Raw genomic sequence first — 18,796 nt, 5'->3', positions numbered from 1 at the left:
ATTAGAAACCTGCTCTCAAACTGATTGACTGGTCTTTGAACCTAAAGTATTCATGTTTTCTACGGGAATCCGGCAGTCGGCTCTGGTTACACCACATGATTTTAGGCTTTCTCGGCTTTGAGAAGTTGGTCGAGAGTTTTGGCAATTGAGGAAGCATGTGATGAACGACAAGTCTGAGCAACGGTCTCCCTGTGGCTCTTCTCCAATCGTCTATTGCATCTTACAGAACAATAAGCTGTATGAAAGCATACAGAAAGCACATAATAATTGGCTAAAGTTAGTCTGAATACAGGCTGACCTGGTGCGGACTATAACCTGAGGACTCCTCTGACAGTGGACAGTGTCCCTCATTAGGCTTTTATGAATCACTGATGCACCTCCAGTGTATATAAGGATGCATACTTTGGATAAAATGCCTATCATTAGAGCGGCGATGAACTAATTTTAAATCTTACTGTCCGTCTATGATGATGAGGACCAGGACTTGGAGCCCCACAGCCAACACCCCCCATGATGATTTGACCCTTTAATTTTGTCATAGTTTTGCCCTTCAGCTCATGTCATTCTGATATATTGATGTATTTTAATTTTTTTATGATTCATTGTAATTAATTAATACAATATACTAAAGTAAAAAATGGTTCCCTGTGTCCTTTTACAAACCTTTAATTCTAATGTTTGAAGAGCCATCCAGACATAACCTACAAAACAAAAAAAGAAAAGGAAAAAACTGCCTAAAATGACTGTATTATACAGCATCTTTGTAAAATCTGATGCGGTTATTGGTGCTGCAGCCACACCGTGACCCAGCCTGTACAGGCGAATCTCTCCTGTTTTGCTTTAGTAACACATCTAAAATCTCAAGTCTAGAGTCAAAAAAAGTGTACTAAGGTCCAGCACTGCTGAGCACGATTACATGAAAAATCTGTTACAGTGAGCAGAATTTGAAGGGATAACAGAAATTCAGTAATGAGGCTGACCACAGGAACAGCACATTAGGATGTGTTTGAGGTGCGGTTTCCCTGTTAGCAGTTATTAAGCCGCTTGTTTACTGACCCTCATGTTCATCCCTCGTCCATTGATCCATCTCTGTCAGTCACCATCTGACTTTAGCTGCTGAAGCCGAATGAAAACATGGAATGGAAAGTGCTGATGATGGGATCACATAGTTTGAAGGCACGCTAATGGCTTTGTCCTCTCCTTTGAATTAGAGACACTGAAAAGGTTACTGTAGTCACAAACCAAATTCAATCATGTGACTGCCCGCTGGCCAAGGCTATGCAATCACTTTCCCCAATCATTCTCACATGTGTAAACGCACAGAAATTTCTTTTTTCCACGTGAACAAACCATCTGGGCTGTGGTGGTGCCGAAGGTCAACAGCATGAGAGAGCTCTGAGCGCGTGAGGGAAGTTAGGCTCATCTGCAACACTTTAAGGCCACTTTATTCACATTACTCAAGTGGCTGATAGTGAGGTAAAATGACTGGCTGTGCATTGCTTTCAGTCTTTTCCATTGTACCAGTGGGAGAAGTTAAAGCCTGAAACGTTCCAGTCCTGCTTGTAACAGCTTTAAATGCACCGATTAAAAGATAATATATTAATCAGTTAGACCAACCCCTGACGCTTGTCTTGAAAAACTCTCGCCAGTTTTCAGATGGCGCTGATAGATGAAGACATCGCATTCCACTCCAACATACCTGCGCCACTGGATATAACGGTGGCTGTGGTCTACTCTATTTTTGGTAAGTAAAGTCGACAGAAATTCAAATAAAAAGCATTTGACACATAAATCCTAAACAGGTGATTAAATGTTAATAACGCTCTTAATGCTATCAAGGAGTTTTCTACTCGTTCTGCTCAGGCTGAAATGAATAACAGCATGAAGCAAGACAACACCCTTTGAAGCCTTGACAGCATGTTTACCTTTTACCATGTTTGACTGTTACTCAGTGATATGCATTCCTTTTCCACCTATATGCACTACCGACTGTGTGTGTATATATATCACTTTCATCTATATTGACTGTATTTATGTAAATGCTATACAGTCCATCCTTTCTCACACATGCACACATCAATGTATAGAACCAGTAAGGCATCCACTGTTGAATCTGTTCATGTATTATCTGCACTTCTAACATAAAAGGCCTTTTGATAATGATTTCTATGGCTAGGCCATGCACTGAAAAAAAAAAGAAAGTGATCATTTACTAATCCTTCTCGACATATACTCTATTGAAAACAACAGAAAGACAATATATTTAATATTTCACCTTGTCAACTTTACAGATTTTTGTAAAAATCTGCTTATTCTGAGTTTGATGCAGCAACATGTTTCAAACAGGCTGGGACAGGAGCAACTAAAGACCGGGAAAGTGGTGGAATGCTCCAAAAACACCTGTTTGGAACATTCCACAGGCAAACAGGTTCATTGGTAACAGGTGATAGCATCATGAAAGGGGCATCCTGGAAAAGGCTCAGTCATCCACAAGTGAGGATGGAGCGAGGTTCACCACTTCATGAGTCCCAACTTTTTTTGGAATCGGGGTTGTGACAAAAACATACAATTTTAATATGAGATTTATGTCCTGAATACTGTTGTTTAATGATTCTGATTTAATGTTACTAATATAAAGATGCTAATTTTACATTCAAAATAGTTAATTTCCTATTTGTGTTTTGCTCTGAAAGACTAATTTATACTGCTCATGTGGCTTTAAATAAGTATTCAGCACAGTGGGGTTAAACATCATTGTACTGTGCGTGTGGTTTAGCTGCTGCTGGAGTTCTGTTTAAGTCTGTGGTGATCAGAAGAAGAAAGAAATGCAACCGGTGAATCTGACACAGTGCTATGCTTTAGCTGCGACCTGAATTTAAGGATCACCAGGAATTGTGCTACTGCTTCTACTTTGAGCGTTTCCACTGTTAGACCTGCGGGACACGTATTTTTAAAAAAAGGAAACTCTCTCTCTCTGTTTTTCCTGCAGGATTATGTTCACTGTTTGGCAACAGCACGCTGCTCTATGTCTCCTACAAGAAAAAGCACCTCCTGAAACCTGCCGAGTTCTTCATCATCAACTTAGCAGTTAGTGACTTGGGCCTGACGCTGTCCCTCTATCCCATGGCGATCACTTCGAGCTTCTACCACAGGTGCAACACCTGGTGACTACTGTAGCACTATCAAAGCGAAAAAACAAAGACACAGTGGCTGTTCTCACCATTAGAAAATGAAATACTTTCATGTCACATGCATATGCTACAGGGAAAATTATGTGTCAAGACTCCCTTTAATATTTCATGGTGCTTTAACTATGTTGTTGGTTAGCAGTATGATTGCCTCTGAGTTCACACATATGGAGTGTCGTGCTCATGCAACTCTTCTTTTTCCCTCTCCCTCATTGATCCTTCTTCTCTTTCTTCTTTGCCCTTTCCTCTGTCTCTTTCTCACGCCCCCTTGCCCTCCTACGCAGGTGGCTGTATGGGAAAACAGTTTGCTCCATGTACGCTTTTTGTGGCATGTTGTTTGGCATCTGCAGCCTGACCACTCTAACCCTGCTAAGCATGGTGTGCTTTGTAAAAGTATGTTATCCACACTATGGTAAGTCTTCAAAGAAGCTATTTTTTGCCCAGTGAAATGACACAGGATTAACCATCACATCCCTAAGTGGCTGATTGTTGATTTATCTGTGGAAGGAAACGAAATGATAATCCCTCCGTGAAGCACTGCACATTAGCCTTCCTTTGATGACTGACAAGTCCAGGGGCTGCACTCAATAAGAATTACTTGTGATGTTGGTTAATGCAGTGCAACGGGGCCTTCAGTTTGACCTCGAGAAATTGTATTTTCCCTGGCAGTGTCACTGAAGGGTTGCTATACAGAACTCTCAATTAGAAGCCCTTCTAATACAAAACTTGTGTGAATTATTTTTTGAGCCATTTCAAAGTCTTCCTTTCAAATGTGGACCTACTAAAAGATATGTCCCCTTTAATTGCATTTATTTTAATGTCTCGCTGTGGTATCTCACGCCCTGCATATGTAAAGAAGCTCTTATTTCATTACGTCATGATGTGTATGTATAGACTGATCACTCGTCACTCGCCTCTTCTTTCTACGGAGGCTGTATCTTTCACCTGTTGCTTTAGGTTAATTACAGGCCTGCTGTCCCTGCAGCGGCCCTCTTTGGCAATAACCACTCCATGTAACTACCCTTTTCATTTAGCACTTCAGCGAAATGGAAACAACTGCCAAGCTGTGGACAAAAAGAGATTCTGACACTAGTCTTGGCATCTGCCGTAACAGATGCAGTGAATAGTCTTCTCTGCTTGCTGCCTACAGCAAAGAGCCCCCTTTTGTGGGCTCATTTGTCAAGTTGCTCTCTTGGTGAACTGCCTTGTTCTCACCAACTTCACCACAGAGGCAACACATTGAGTGTGAGTGAGGAGGGAGCATTCATATTCCTGCAACATGTCCATTCACAGACCATTTTTTTTCTGGAGTTTGAAGCCACCCTCCATCCAGAATGGTCAGCTACAACCATCTAAAGCTGATCATTACACTTTGACTGAAAAAGCCCATAAGGTGGCAGCCTTGGTAGCGAGAGCTCGTAATATTTGTATGTTTGACAGTGAATGGGTTCTCAAACACACCTTCGCTGAATTCTTTCCTTGAGTGGCTTCATGTACTGGTGAGGAAGGACAATGCAGCTATGGCCACACGTATCAGCTATCAAGGAGGGTTGTGCTTCCATCAGTTACACACGGTGGCACACAAACTGATAATGTGGTGATGCTCCTGTCTGTGCTTGCAACACCCACTCGTGGATTTTTTCTCTGATGGCACTCCCTTTGAAGGAGAAGGGGAGCTTCATGGTGCCTTGGTGAATCAGTGATGGAAGGTTTCTTTATGCCACAGAAGAACACACAGTATCCACTGTTTTTTGCCCATCAAAAATCAGGATTTGCCTTTGACTGGAAGCACTTTTGTATGGGTTTTCTTGCCTTGATTCCAGCGGAGGAGAATTGTTTGGCTCTTGGTGGGTTTCCATCCAAATGTTTTGTAAATTTTAACTGAACTGTGGGAAAGATCAGCATCAGAAAATGGTAGCGAATGCTTGTTTTCAGCCACTGCTGTTACTACTTAATTATTAGGACGTGGTTCACTGAGATTAGCAGTGGGTGGCACCGATTCTCCAGTCAGAAAACATTATACCGTTGCAGGAGAAGAGGGCGCGACAAGATTATTTAAAAGAGCGACGGTCAAACCACAAAGGGTGAAAAAAAAAAATTGCAGAAAACATGATGGAAATATTAAGTTTCTGTTTGTTTCATGTATTAATGTGAGGAAGGTTACATCGGATCTATGTGGAGCCATGAGGAGATATTTTAATCTGGGGAATGTGTTTCTTCTCCTCCTCTTACAGCAGAAACAGCTGATCAGCCTTTTAATAGTTAAATGCAGAGGGGGGTCACTCGTAATAGAGAACCAGGGTTATCAAACAGCCAAAAGATTTTCATCATCTAGTTTATTCCATCAAATTTTTTTTTTTTTTTTGGGGGGGGGGGATCAATAAATAATGATTGTGCCAGAATCTTACATATAATGAAACATAAACTTAATCTGTTTTCACAGGGAACAGGTTTAACTCTGTACACGGCCGTCTGCTCGTTGGCTGTGCTTGGGTCTACGCCCTGTTGTTTGCCTGCTCCCCGCTGGTCCACTGGGGAAAATATGGACCAGAGCCTTATGGCACCGCCTGCTGCATTGACTGGCGCCTGTCCAATCAGCACACCACAGCGCGCTCCTACACTGTAGCACTGTTCATCTTCTGCTACATCCTTCCCTGCTTTGTTATCGTGGCATCTTACACAGGCATTCTGGCCACGGTGCATGCTTCCCGCAAGAATATGGAGCAGCATGCACCGAGGCAGACGCACATGAGCAGCATGCAGACGATTATTGTTAAGGTAAGAGCAAAGTGTGATAATTGGTCATACCTGTGATTACTTTTACAAATCTGATTACTTTCAGCTATCCAATCTGTGAGTGTTGAACTGCCAAACTGACACCACGTGGTTATGCAGATGCACTAATGTGGTGGTTCAGATGTAAAATATCAAAGCTCCCCCTTAGAGACAAGAGTGCTCTGGAGAGTTCCTCACTCCTCCATTTGTTGAAGAAATTGGCAGTGACCTCAATAGATCCTCCAGTGATGCAGCTTCTCATTAGCAGGAGTTGGCTCGGGCTGTATTGAGATGAATGAGAAGCTATGGCTGCCTTTTTCGATAAATGGTCATTATCATATATCCTTCTCCATAAGAATAACTCTGATTTATGTGGGAAAAGAAAGGAACAAAAGTGCTTTTCTGCCCATGCAGCATATGACTGATGTTGGTCAATAACCATTCCAGGTTGTAAAGATAAATGCTCACATTCAGTCAGCCATATCAGCCAGACACTGGTTAGATTTTATCTTGTGCTTTTAAAGGACCAGTGTGTAGGACTTAGTGGCATCTAGTGGTGAGATTTCAGACTGCAACCAACTGAATTTTGAGTCAATTTGACATAAACCATTCCAGGCTTACAACAGTCAGCTACAAATAGTATATTTACTCATGTTTTAGGAAGCGACTTCGCCTTTTTTAAAACGTGACAGTACATTTTTCAAATCTGTTTTTGGACCTGAGAGCCACAGAAAGGATGGTGAATTTGAAAGGTATTGAGAGATGTATGAATGCATTGGTGGTTTTGGTGTTCTTGGTAACAATAAGATAAATATAGACTAACACTAGACTTATGTGTGTTTTCTAAATGATATCAATTAAACTTCTCTCCTGTGTGCTCTTTTTCCTGCAAGCTAAGTGTTGCTGTCTGCATCGGTTTCTTTGCGGCATGGAGTCCATATGCTGTGGTGTCCATGTGGGCTGCCTTTGGACACATTGAGAACATCCCCCCTCTGGCATTTGCCATGCCAGCCATGTTTGCCAAGTCCTCCACCATCTATAATCCAATCATCTACCTAATGCTGAGGCCAAACATCCGCAGGGTGATGTGCAGGGACCTGGGTATTCTATGCCACGCCTGCCTGAGAGGCTGCCACTGGTCCGAGGGGCCAGCGAAATGCCGCTCCAGGCCGGGGATCAGGGTCAGACTTCCGGCAATCCACAGACAGACCGACCAGTTCCCTTCATCCAACTCCTCTGCTCGACCTCCTATGGTAGCATTAAAAGACCACAGCTGTGAGAAGTGCAGGGACGCTTTTGAATGCTTCAGACACTACCCTCAAATGTGTGACGTCTCTCACCCTGATGCCAACGGTGACTCGTCCAAGGATCAAGGCACCCCAGATCCCCAAACACGTAAGCAGAAGACTCAAAGCGTGTCCAACAAGAAGTCTCTGCTGGCCACCATGTGTGCAAAAAGGACTTCAGAAACGGACAACTTCCATATTAATTTAGAGATGGTTCCAGGGCATGCAAAAGTGGCTTGGCCCTGATACGTCCACTTCTTATCCACTTCTTATTGTTTACAGAATATCTGTGGACTTATTTTGCAGGTTATGTTCTTTCAAATGTGAAACTACTTAATCTATACTTTCAGGAAATCTGGTTCAGAAGCCATATAACTTATTTATCTGGTGTTGCCTGCTGTGCTTTACTTTGGCTAATATGACAGAAAGACTTCAACGCAGACAGCTATACTTTGGAGACTATTTTGTTTGCAACCCATAAACAATCTAATTGTGCTGTACTACTTGTACTCAATGTATCTCTGACATGTTGTTTTTGGCCTGGCATTGAGCAGTGTATTGCTGTTTGAGTCAAACTAGCCTCTCACTCACTGTGCCATGTGGCTTAAAGATGGATAGCTTTGGGAGTTTTCCAGCGATTAATTTCCAAATTAAAGTTGTCGGTGCTGCACGGTGGCGCGGCAGGTAGTGCGCGTGCCTCACAGCAAGAAGGTCGCAGGTTCGATTCCCGGGTCGGGCCTTTCTGTGTGAAGTTTGCATGTTCTTCCCGTGCATGCATGGGTTCTCTCCGGGCACTCCGGCTTCCTCCCACAGACCAAAAACATGCTCATTAGGTTGATTGGTGACTCTAAATTGCCCCTAGGTGTGAGTGTGAATGGTGTGTGTATGTGCCCTGCGATCGGCTGGCGACCGGTCCTGGGTGTACCCCGCCTCTCGCCCGTTGACAGCCAAGATAGGCTCCGGCCCCCCCGTGACCCCGAAATAAGCGGCATAGAAAATGGATGGATGGAAGTTGTCGGTGCCAGTCTTTAAAGCTGGTTCAGATTGAGCGATCTTTGGAAGGTATTCAATCCCCCCACGCTGCGTTTTTGGTGCTGCAAAAAGCACCAAAAGCTACTAACAACTTGATTTTAATATGTATTTCTCCAGGAGTACTAAAAAAAGATTTGCTTTGTTCCAAAGACAAAAAAGTGAAATGCAAAAATATGTTTTGCAGAGGTTTTTTTCTGGGTTTCGGGCAACTAGAAATTGAAATTTTTGACTGCTCTCTGAAAATGAATTTCAAATCCCTTAAATTGAATCTGACTTTCTGCACTTTTTAACATACTTTGTGGGACAAGAGCTGTGGAAATACTTGTGGAACTTTCTAGGTGCTTATTATTATTTTTCTTAGTCACTGACTCATTTGCTTGCGAACATTATCTTAGTAAAACCTGAGTTAAACCTCAGGGAATTACATTGGCTGGGAACAAAATATGAAATATTTCACAATATTCATATTTTGGTAATTATTACAGTATCATACAGAGCTGTCTTGTTTGAAATGATGTTAACACTTTAACGCCAGCCCAAGTATTGTTTTCACTTGACAATTGCAGGTATATAGTTCATGGTGCTCGATCATCATGCTGCTGCATGAGATACCATTGTTATGGCCCAGCGCAGTATTGTCTATCTACCCGTATTGTGAGAACTTCAAGCCTTTCTTTATCATGCTTTCAGTAAAAATGGAATATTTCTTTACTTGACTGACAAAATGGTATACATTTATTTCACTAAAACAGAGGGAAAGAGAGGGAAGACAAATGAAACCAATCCAAATAATGAAGCTGTAGATAAATTCATTAGTGGAGAAAGACTAAGTTTCTGTTGTCTGTAGTTGCTGTTGTGTGTAAATCCACTGTGCAATGTAAACATGACTTGAATGGGATTTGGACCATCACTCACAACCAAATCCACCACTGACAACTCAAATGACTGTTTCAGTTTCTTGGCCACCAGTGCTACGCTCATATTACTGTATCCCCAACTCATCTAATCACCTCATTTAAAATACTGTTGTGATCACTTAATCACTTGTCACGCTGTACATATTATGTTGCAAGGCGTACTGCTTTTGATCGACAAAAGTAGTTAATTAGATTTAATCTATCGATCGACAGGGTGCCACATTAACAGAATCCCTAAATCTGATAGAAAACAAATGTAATTATTGTTAAGAAACTGGAAAGCCTGCCCACACCCGTATCCTAGGACCTTATCATTAATTGTTCATGGCAGGGAGGATTAATTTTCTTGTATTTAATGAAGAGATTATTAAACTCACCAGGTAAAAAATATCAACTGCGGCTGTTTGATTTGCAAAAGCCATCACATCTGTAATCCATTAAAACTCTGTGTCCCAATTTGCAAACAAACTAGATTTACCAACAATGGTTTTACAAAGTGTTCCCAAGCCCATGGTAGTAGTAATATCATTTATACAATCACGTGTTCACAAAGTGGTGAACCTCGCTCCATCTTCGCTCATGAATGACTGAGTCTTTCCAGGATGCCGCTTTCATACCCAATCATACTATCACCTGTTACCAATGAACCTGTTTACCTGTGAAATGTACCGTGTTTGAAACGTGTTGCTGCATCAAACTCAGAATAAGTTGATGTTGATGAGGTTAATCATTAAATATCGTTACTGCTTAAAGATTGAGTATATGCCAAAAAGGATTTATCACATTCTATTTTATTTATGTTTTACACAGCCTTCCAACTTTTTTGGAATTGTGGTTTTATACAGTATACACTATTTATCTTAGCAAATCTTCAACTAGAAATAAGACCCACTCGAGCGGTGTAGTGCAATCTTTGAAATACACGAATACACATTTACTTTGGACTTTCAGAAATAGTTTATTCTGCATGTCAAAATGGCTTTGCAGTAGATCAAGGTTTGGGTAAAGTGTGCGGAAGGAGAACAGGGTGGTGAATGTCACAACTTTAAGACCAACTACACAACCTTACTTTGTAATGAAGTAGAACAAGGCATGAACACAACTCAGAGAGCTTCGATGACTGGATGGTGAAAAAAGTAACCCCCCCCCCCCCCCCCCCCTTTATCTGTTCTGTGTTTGCAGTCATTGTGTTTGTTTGTAGGTTTGTGGGCTGGAATAAATGTTTACCACATGCCATCTGACTGCCTCTCCATATGAGTTCATTATTCCGTTAAAGGTCCCATATTGTAGAAAGTGAGATTTCCACATCTTTTTATTTTTATAAACCAGCAGCATAAATACTGTGAAAGTGTCCAAACAGTCAGAATTTCCATAAGACTGTGATGTGCCCTCAGTTTATCCATTAGGGGTGGGCAATATGCCCCAAATCTTTGATCACGGTTTGGAACTTTGTACTACATAATGCTAAATATATTAGTTAACAATTAAGAAATGGTTTAAAATAACCATACATACATTTGATTATCCTCTTCTGCAGCAGGGGGGCATTATCATGTCATTTGAGAAAGCAGTAAACAGTCCTGCTGCCCAAATCACATGACCTTGAGAGCCAGCTGGATTGCTACATTATAGCAGAGACACGAAAGCCATTTTCTCATATGAACTCTGGACCACGTCCGCAGAATCAGGTCCAGACTTTGTCCAGAGTCGCTCTTTCAGCACATTTATCTGTGTCAAGATGCATTCTCGCTAACTGGAAATATTCTGTTTGGTGTTGGCGAGGGGCGGCGCCTGGGCAGAGCGTGCAGGAAGAGGAGGAGGACTCATCCATAACGATGACTGTTTTTGCACTGATATCAATACTATGTGTATTTGGATGTATTCACAATATCAAAGAAACAGTGAAAAGCAATACATAGGCAAGCAGAAAAGAGTAGGAGGCAGCTACACTCTGTGCGCTGTGTAACAGGGTAGCAGTGGATACACTGTGAATGACTGTAAATACGGCATAAGGGATAGCGTGTTTGCATGGTATACGCCATCATACCGCTCAACCCCAACGGCTATGGTTGCAGAAACACCTGCAGAGCTGATGTGGAAGGGAAAAAAACGGAGGGCAGTGCCTTCTCAGGCCTGTGCGAGCTGACCAATCAGAGAACGCTGGGCTTTATGGGAAGGAGGCCTTAGAGGTGCTGCAGCAGTGGAAAATATGAGAAAAATAATGCGTTTTTCTTAACATTAAAGCGTGTAAACATTTCTTAGTAGACATCCAAAATAAAAGTATGACCTGAAAATGAGCATAATATGGAAACTTTTCATTCCAACAAGAACAATTTATGAAAAAAATAACACTTGACAATGCTTTTATCAAATATATTATCTTTGAAATGATTCTTGCTTTGACTTGTTGCACTTTAAAACTAATTCCTTAGCCCATTATTGCTTTATAGTAAATTACATTACATTGATATTCCATTATTAGAGGAACCCGAACCTTCCCTGACCATGTTTGTCTGTACAGAAGTAAGTTTGGTAGTTTAACTGTCACAATAAAAGTCAAGACAGAGTAATTACTCAGTTCAGTAAAGTATCAAAGAGATTTTCCCTTTGACAACAGTTGGCAGCAGTTGACCTCTGTGGTTATCATGATTAACCAAGACAATTTTCTGGAAAGTTACAGTTTGGTTCAGTTGTTGACTTTTCCATTTGCCATTTTCATTGCTTTGAGTAACACAAACAACATTCACTCACATATGCTCTACTCAGGGTGACAGAGACCATATTTCAAACCAGCGGCACATAAAACCAAAATGTTTGGTTTTTTGTTTTGGTTGAAAGGAAGCCTTTAAATCTCATAAACGGCTCAGAAACCATGGCCACCAAAGGCAGGAAGAATTTAGAGTGAACAAGCAAAATCTGACAAAATTTGTCAGATATTGTGGGAAGAGCCGCAGGCGTCCAATATTTTCTGAATGACATCTACCTTTATGTTACCTTCCAGAGCTCGATACAGCTTCCCGATCGTGCAGCCAATACTTCCCTCCTTCATTTTCCAACGATCCAGCATCTGGTGCACCATCTCTGGTAGGCCATCACGGTAAAAGTCATGCTCAATGGTCTCTATTTCCACAGCGGTCAGACCCAGTCGCCGCGCACAACGCTTCCACTTGTTGCCAATGTTTTCCCTCAGCAGGTCCAGGTGCTCCTCAGTCACAGCATGGTCCTCTAAATGACACAAAAGATACATCTATTAAGGCAACTATCTGTTGAACTCTAATAAGAAACTGTTGCAAGGTTAATGCTGACCGCTGAACTACAAACATACTGTATCAGACCTGCTACATGAAAGAGATATTCTTAAGGCTTACCATATTTCAGAATGGCTTCTTTGATGGGAGAGTTAGCTGAGCCGTTAGATTGAGACAATAAACTATGGGAGGACTCATAACTTCTGATACTCATTGTGTTGTGGCTCCCAATCTGGATCCCGCTGGCATTCTGAATGAAAAGAGATCCTGGAACAAGCCCAAAGCAAACACACATAAACACACTCTCTTCAATACATGTCAGTCAGAGGTGACAGAAGCAGCTGTGAACACCTGAGGCATCTCCAATTTACTGAAGGAATGCAACATCATACTGACATGTTTGTGTGTGTACCTGGATCTTGTTGCATGCTGCTCTTGGAAGGGGTCAGGAGATGCCCAGGGCTGATGTCATGAGCAGATGTATCAGACACTGGGTAAGTTGGCCAGGACTGCTGGCGGTCAAGGTGGGAATGTGGATGTTGCTGGTTTAACTGTGGTAGACAAGAAGTGCTGGCAGACATTGGCAAGGGGGATGGAGTAGCTGTAGAAGAGTTCATGGACTCATAGAGACCAGCAGTAGGACGATACCACGCCTCTTCCTGGCTGGTGGGCTGCACCGGCTCAGCTTTTGTCCAGGAATGGACAGAGGATGCATAAGAGTGTCTGTCTTGTTCTGGCTGGCTTATGGTGTGATCTGGTGTGTTGAAGTTCTGCAGAAACGGATTTGAACTGCTGTGCTGGAAGGAGTTGGCCGCATCAGGCTGGTTCTCGCAGTTATAGCTGCCATATTTGTGGTACTGAAGCTCCCGATCCAGTTTCGCCTCCAAACCTGAAGGGCTGCTAACTGCCTTTGCATCTGTCTGCAGAGACATCCTGGATGGCTCATACTGGATGTCATGCATGTCTTCAATACTGGCTTCAACTGGCACAGATACACTTCTGTCTGAACTCACCAGAGGAGCAGGGCAATCTGCAAGGTAAGGAGATAAGTTAAAGAAATAAAATTACTCAATCTTTTCAGAATCGGCTTTACTGGCCAAGTCAGTGTACACATACAGGGAACTCCTCATTGCTCTCAATGTACATACAAAACAGTTAAGAACAACAGTTCCATCCAGTAAGTACTAATTCTCTTGCTATAACGATGACTCCGTATATCCCACTTAGAGCCTGTAAGTTTCAACATTTTTATGTTGCTTTACCATTTTTTTCAATTGGCTGGTCTGCTGAATTTGCACATCCCACAGCTAATGTGGCAAGTAGCACCTATTGTAAGCGCACACACTGGAGCAATGCTGTCAAAGGAAACTGTGTGAACATAAAGTCTCATTAGACTTACTGCCAAATAAATGTTGTTAAGATGACTAATGACCTCTCATTACCTTCATTTACTGATTAATCTTCTTTATGGGGCAGGTTACTCTTCCATCACACAATAAACAATTTCAGTCTCATTAATTTCTCTGTCTTTCTGAATGTAATATACCTGGTGCACATTAGAGTGTGTACAGTATATCCAGGCCATAAATATTACCAACAGTGCTCACCTGCCAAAAAACATTCATGGGTCATTGTTAAAGATTTCATCTTCTCAACAAGGTCGTCTGGGCCTTCGTATAAATCCTGCATAGAAATTACAGAGAATCATGACAAAATATTCTACGTATGTACCATTATTTTTACTTAAATCTACTTCTTAGTGTCTTTATAGATTTACCCTCAGTTCTTGTAAATCTTCCTCCACATGTGGCTCAAGATTTACCATGTAGAACGGAAGGAAGAAGTCGTAGCTCTCTGCAAGAAAAGGAAAGAGGAGGGAAGGGATGAGAAGAGGATCCACGTAATAAACTGAAGGGTTCAAATGACTGAGCGGGAAATTCAAGGAAAAATGTTCATGTACTGTATGCTTGTGCAACACAGCTACAGAAACAGCCGAGAATAACAGCAAAACCACGCTGTCCAATGAAAATCCTGTCACACTTACATACAAATCTTTTTGTAAAAATGTTAGGAGCCTCCTATATACCCAAAATATATTTATATATATTTGCGAAGAAGAATGATTTTAAATATTTTAGGTTGTAGGAGCACCTTTAAATGTTGGCCGCTGCAGTGGATTGTGATCCCAGCACCTCTTCATCATCTGAATTATCTCTGAAGGCGTTTCTTCTGGAATAAGGTCTTCTGCCGGTCGGTCACCGTTTCGGACACACTGACATATTTGGTCTTCACTTCTGGCATCTGAACATAGAAAAGACACATACTCTGGTTGTCTGTGGGCACTTATTATTTTGAAACAGTGCCCCACTGTTATTCATAGATAAAATGTGTCCTGTTTGATCTTGAGCCTATTCTGGCATCCAGACTCACTTGCATACGGCTCTTCCCCAGTGAGGATGACCCAAACCACAATTGCAAAGCTGTAGACGTCAGACTTCTCAGTGGAGGCTGTATGTATACTCTCCAGGTGCTCGGGGGCCATGTAGCTCAGCGTGCCGGCACATCTCGCCCCAGTTGATCGCCCCTTACGACTCTTCCTGCGAGACTCCTCTTTTGTGAGTTTGCTCCATGTCTGGCAGGTGGCCAGGCCAAGGTCTGCAATCTAGAAATCAGAGAGGAAAATATACTGAGATTACCATGATTGTACATGCGTACTGTCTGAATCATAAATATGTCATGGGCCATAGTGTGTAATATACCTTGATGTGAAAATCCTTGTCCACTAAAATGTTTTCTGGCTTGATGTCCTTGTGTATGATGTGTTTCTCTATGAGGTACACCATCGCTTCCAGAATCTCTACAATGATTCTGCCCTTAAGGGATATTGGCACAGAGACCTAAGAACAGGGAGAATTCAGTGTATTAATCCTCGAGGTCATAAAAAATACCATAATATGAGTTATTTAAGGCTGCAAACTACAGATGAAAACCAGTGGAACAACTGAAGTTAAAGACATCCATCCATCCATTTTCTATACCGCCTATCCCTTTCGGGGTTGCAGGGGGGCTGGAGCCTATCCCAGCTGTCAGCGGGCGAGAGGCGGGGTACACCCTGGAGTGGTCGCCAGTCGATTGCAGGGCAACACACAAGACAAACAACCATTCACACTCACATCTAGGGGCAATTTTAGAGTCACCATTCACCTAATGAGCATGTTTTTGGTCTTGGGAGGAAGCCGGAGTACCCGGAGAAAACCCACGCATGCACGGGAAGAACATGCGAACTTTGCACAGAAGCCCGGGGATCGAACCGGCAACCTTCTTGCTGTGAGGCACGCACACTACGTGCTGCCCCAAGTTAAAGACATGAATTCTGAATCTTTCTTTTTTTCAATGTGACCACAAAAAATTTAACCTGCTCACCGTTTCTAGCATGACCAACAGGTTGCCTCTGGGGAGGAGCTCCATGACTAGCGAGCAGTCGCTATCCTCCATGATCACACCCAGCAACTTGACCACCCGTTCGTGGTTCAGGCTTGCCATGATGTTGCCCTCCTCCAGCAGTGACCTTTTACTCTCCCTGTAAGGCACAGTAAAAAATGGTAAGAGTCAGTCTCACACAGCCGATCTGATGTGCCAGTGCTTGTTTTAAGCAAAGGTGATCCGTATAAGTCTTTGCCAATATCAAACGGGTGTTATTCTCCAGTTCCAGGTATGTTTCTGTCTATCCTTGTTTTTATGTTGATTCGATGCCTCTTTGAAGGACTTGGTGCATGTGATTTCTTTGTTATAAAGCACTTTGCTGAAAGCTTATATGGAAAGTACTTCACAAATAACATTTACCATTATCATTATTATTCTTTTTTTATTATTATTATTAGTTGTAGTTGTATCAGGAGAGAAAAAAGTTGGACTGCTGCACTCCTTGCAGGACATTTAGGGAATCACACATTAAGGCTGCAATAAAACTGTGAAGGAATTTCTTTAAGGACAGTAAATGTGAACAGTCTACAGACACTAAATGTTGTTGTATACCATCTGAAAAACGGATGTTTGACGTACATCCGCATTTCAGATGAAGTCTCTCGTCTCTGTTAAAAGGAAGTACTTAGAAATCTGTGCATGCGTTTTGGGAGATGGACACACATTGATAAGGCTTACAAATTGTTTTCCACATGCAACATAACTCAATCAATTTCAAATACTATTAAACAGTAAATTTACTATCAGTATCCTGTTAAAAAAACAAACAAACAAACATGGAGGAGTCTCGCTGAACTGTGTGGGGAGCCTGAAGTGTCCTGCCGGGCACATGACTCAAATTACCGTCTGGCTGATGGGGAATACCCCGCGAAGCCCACACAACAACAGATACACACAGTACTTACTCGTTGCGAAGCGGGCCTGTATATATGGTCTTCAACACCACCTGGCCGAGGGTTACATGGTAGCACAGGTAAACTTCTCCAAATCCTCCGTAGTCCAGCGGCTCTTTTTTGATGAGATCGGTGGATCTCATGTGAAGTGAAGAGTGTGGCGCAGTGGCCATAGTTACCTGTTTACAAGTCACAATCAAACAGTTGAACGAGATGCACAACAGCTAAGAAAAACACTCATAAAGAGGCTAAAACGTGTATGAAGTCAAATACAGCAGAGGCAAATATGCCGCAGAGACAAACTGAGTGACTGAAGCGGCGACTCAACCATCCATAACTTTCAAAACACTCCCGACAGGCTGAGGATGTAAGCTAGCTTAACGTTTCCAAACTTTCGGAAACAAGTCAAACTTCGCCTTCGTAACATAAGCCTAACCCGAAAACCAACACTGTACACCCAATTCGCTTTGAATTTAAACAAAAACTGGAGTAAAAGTGTTACCAAAATGTCCTGTACAATCCAAGAGGAGCACTTTGTGTGTAGTTCCGGGATTTCCTCGAGGCCCTACTTCAAAAGCGAAACCAGACAGCTGAGCCGACGTAAAAACTACAAGCAGCCTCACAAGTCGAAAACAGAGCAGGACGGCTAGCAGCTTCAGGGGTTTGCGGCTGAAAAGGCCTAAAACGCGTTCTAGAACAAAACACACAACGACATTTAGTTGCTTTCGTTCTGACTTTGTTCATTTAATTTTATATATAACTCCTCTGAAACAGGACCATTGTAAATCTTGTGGTGCGTTGTCGTCACCTAGTGGTGGAGTTAAGTATCGCAGACTAGACGACCTTGCATTGCCTGGTGGGGCTGTAGCTTTGCCCATGTGAGGTTTAAGGAAACGCTAATACACTGCTCTAGTTCTCTTTATCTGCACACAGTTTTCTTCTAAGCAGCATCTGTTATCCAAGAGACCAAATCTTATACAGAACCTAAAATAATGGGGAACTAAACTATAACAACTTTGATATTTTTCATTAAAATTATGTTCTGGCCTGACAAGGAACAAAACAAAACAAAACAAAAACCAGGTTCATTGATAAAACAAGCGTTTACGTGAAACTAGAGCGGGAAACCGCCAGAATTGTAGCCTCTGACAGCGTAGGCGATGTATGACATGGAGGCCTACATTCTGGGCAGCCTATCTGTGAACACCTACACTATAAATTCCTCCTTTTGCACCCTAAAGCCACAACAAAGCAGTTTCATATTTACCTGTCTTATATCGTTCGGTCCTCTGGTTTACAGCTTTCCTCTTTCTCTGTTATTCATGTTTGTTGCTAGTAATCATCAGGTTAGTTGGTAAACTTTCCAGCAGTGACAGTTTGCCATTTATTGAGCAGCGTGGTATAATATTAAAGAAACAAACTGGTGAATGGAATTGCCTCATTTCCATCAGAAATTAGAACTGTTTAATGAATGATCTTTAACCTATAGGTCAAGCGGTCAGACCCATTTTCATTACAGGTGCCTTATCTGTCAGCTTTGGCAATGATTGTTTACAACTATTTTGACAAATAATGCATCCACCAGTCACAAATGAGACACCATCTCTCTCATCTAGGGATTCAGCCAGTTTTATTGTGAACAGCATAACAGCTATTTCAGGTATCAATCAGACAGTATTAGTTGTTAATTGAAGCAAGAATCACAGAAACACTTTCATGGAGGAACAGCATGGAGGAGTCCTCCCATTCAAGCTGTAGTCTGTTGGTCACACACTGCCCCACACAGAACAACAACAGGTCCTCAGGAAGTTAAACCAACTGGCGCCTGCGGTGCAAATGTGCAGCCAATGTGGGGCAGTGGGGAGCAGTACTTCCTGTTGATGTTGTTAACATGATGATAATGAGTGCAGAACTGCCAGGTGCTATCCTTTCTCTGTGACAGCACCACAAAAGCTCCCGATGGCGTCGATTGCC

General features: G+C 42.2%; 2 protein-coding genes across 2 annotated transcripts; one reads left to right on the top strand and one right to left on the bottom strand.

The window, feature by feature from the left end:
• Nucleotides 1–1,656: 1,656 nt before the first annotated feature.
• Nucleotides 1,657–7,495, top strand: opn7a (opsin 7, group member a). The gene is made up of 5 exons (XM_070974870.1): nt 1,657–1,744; nt 2,990–3,152; nt 3,473–3,600; nt 5,632–5,966; nt 6,857–7,495. The coding sequence occupies exons 1-5, from the start codon at nt 1,657–1,659 to the stop codon at nt 7,493–7,495; spliced, it is 1,353 nt and encodes a 450-aa protein (XP_070830971.1).
• Nucleotides 7,496–11,733: 4,238 nt separating this feature from the next.
• Nucleotides 11,734–17,397, bottom strand: ripk1l (receptor (TNFRSF)-interacting serine-threonine kinase 1, like). The gene is made up of 11 exons (XM_070974483.1): nt 17,325–17,397; nt 16,835–17,001; nt 15,870–16,026; nt 15,206–15,343; nt 14,877–15,108; nt 14,598–14,747; nt 14,224–14,300; nt 14,054–14,129; nt 12,859–13,476; nt 12,567–12,713; nt 11,734–12,423 (listed from the first exon to the last, which is right to left on the bottom strand). Exons 2-11 carry the CDS (start codon nt 16,993–16,995, stop codon nt 12,128–12,130), a joined length of 2,052 nt encoding a protein of 683 aa, XP_070830584.1. The 5' UTR covers nt 16,996–17,001; nt 17,325–17,397; the 3' UTR covers nt 11,734–12,127.
• Nucleotides 17,398–18,796: the final 1,399 nt, after the last annotated feature.

Source organism: Chaetodon trifascialis, chromosome 11 (assembly GCF_039877785.1).
Source record: "Chaetodon trifascialis isolate fChaTrf1 chromosome 11, fChaTrf1.hap1, whole genome shotgun sequence".
NCBI lineage: Eukaryota > Metazoa > Chordata > Actinopteri > Chaetodontiformes > Chaetodontidae > Chaetodon > Chaetodon trifascialis.
This window is presented reverse-complemented; position numbering and strand designations above follow the sequence as displayed.

Excerpts from the sequence above, each read along its gene's own strand:
- opn7a (XM_070974870.1), top strand. The coding sequence starts at position 1,657 with ATGGCGCTGATAGATGAAGACATCGCATTCCACTCCAACATACCTGCG. Across the intron at positions 1,745-2,989 it reads TGTGGTCTACTCTATTTTTG|GATTATGTTCACTGTTTGGC; the intron begins GTAAGTAAAGTC and ends TTTTTCCTGCAG. Across the intron at positions 3,601-5,631 it reads AGTATGTTATCCACACTATG|GGAACAGGTTTAACTCTGTA; the intron begins GTAAGTCTTCAA and ends CTGTTTTCACAG.
- ripk1l (XM_070974483.1), bottom strand. The coding sequence starts at position 16,995 with ATGGCCACTGCGCCACACTCTTCACTTCACATGAGATCCACCGATCTC. Across the intron at positions 16,027-16,834 it reads ACAGGCCCGCTTCGCAACGA|GGAGAGTAAAAGGTCACTGC; the intron begins GTAAGTACTGTG and ends TGTGCCTTACAG. Across the intron at positions 14,130-14,223 it reads AAGATTTACAAGAACTGAGG|GATTTATACGAAGGCCCAGA; the intron begins GTAAATCTATAA and ends ATTTCTATGCAG.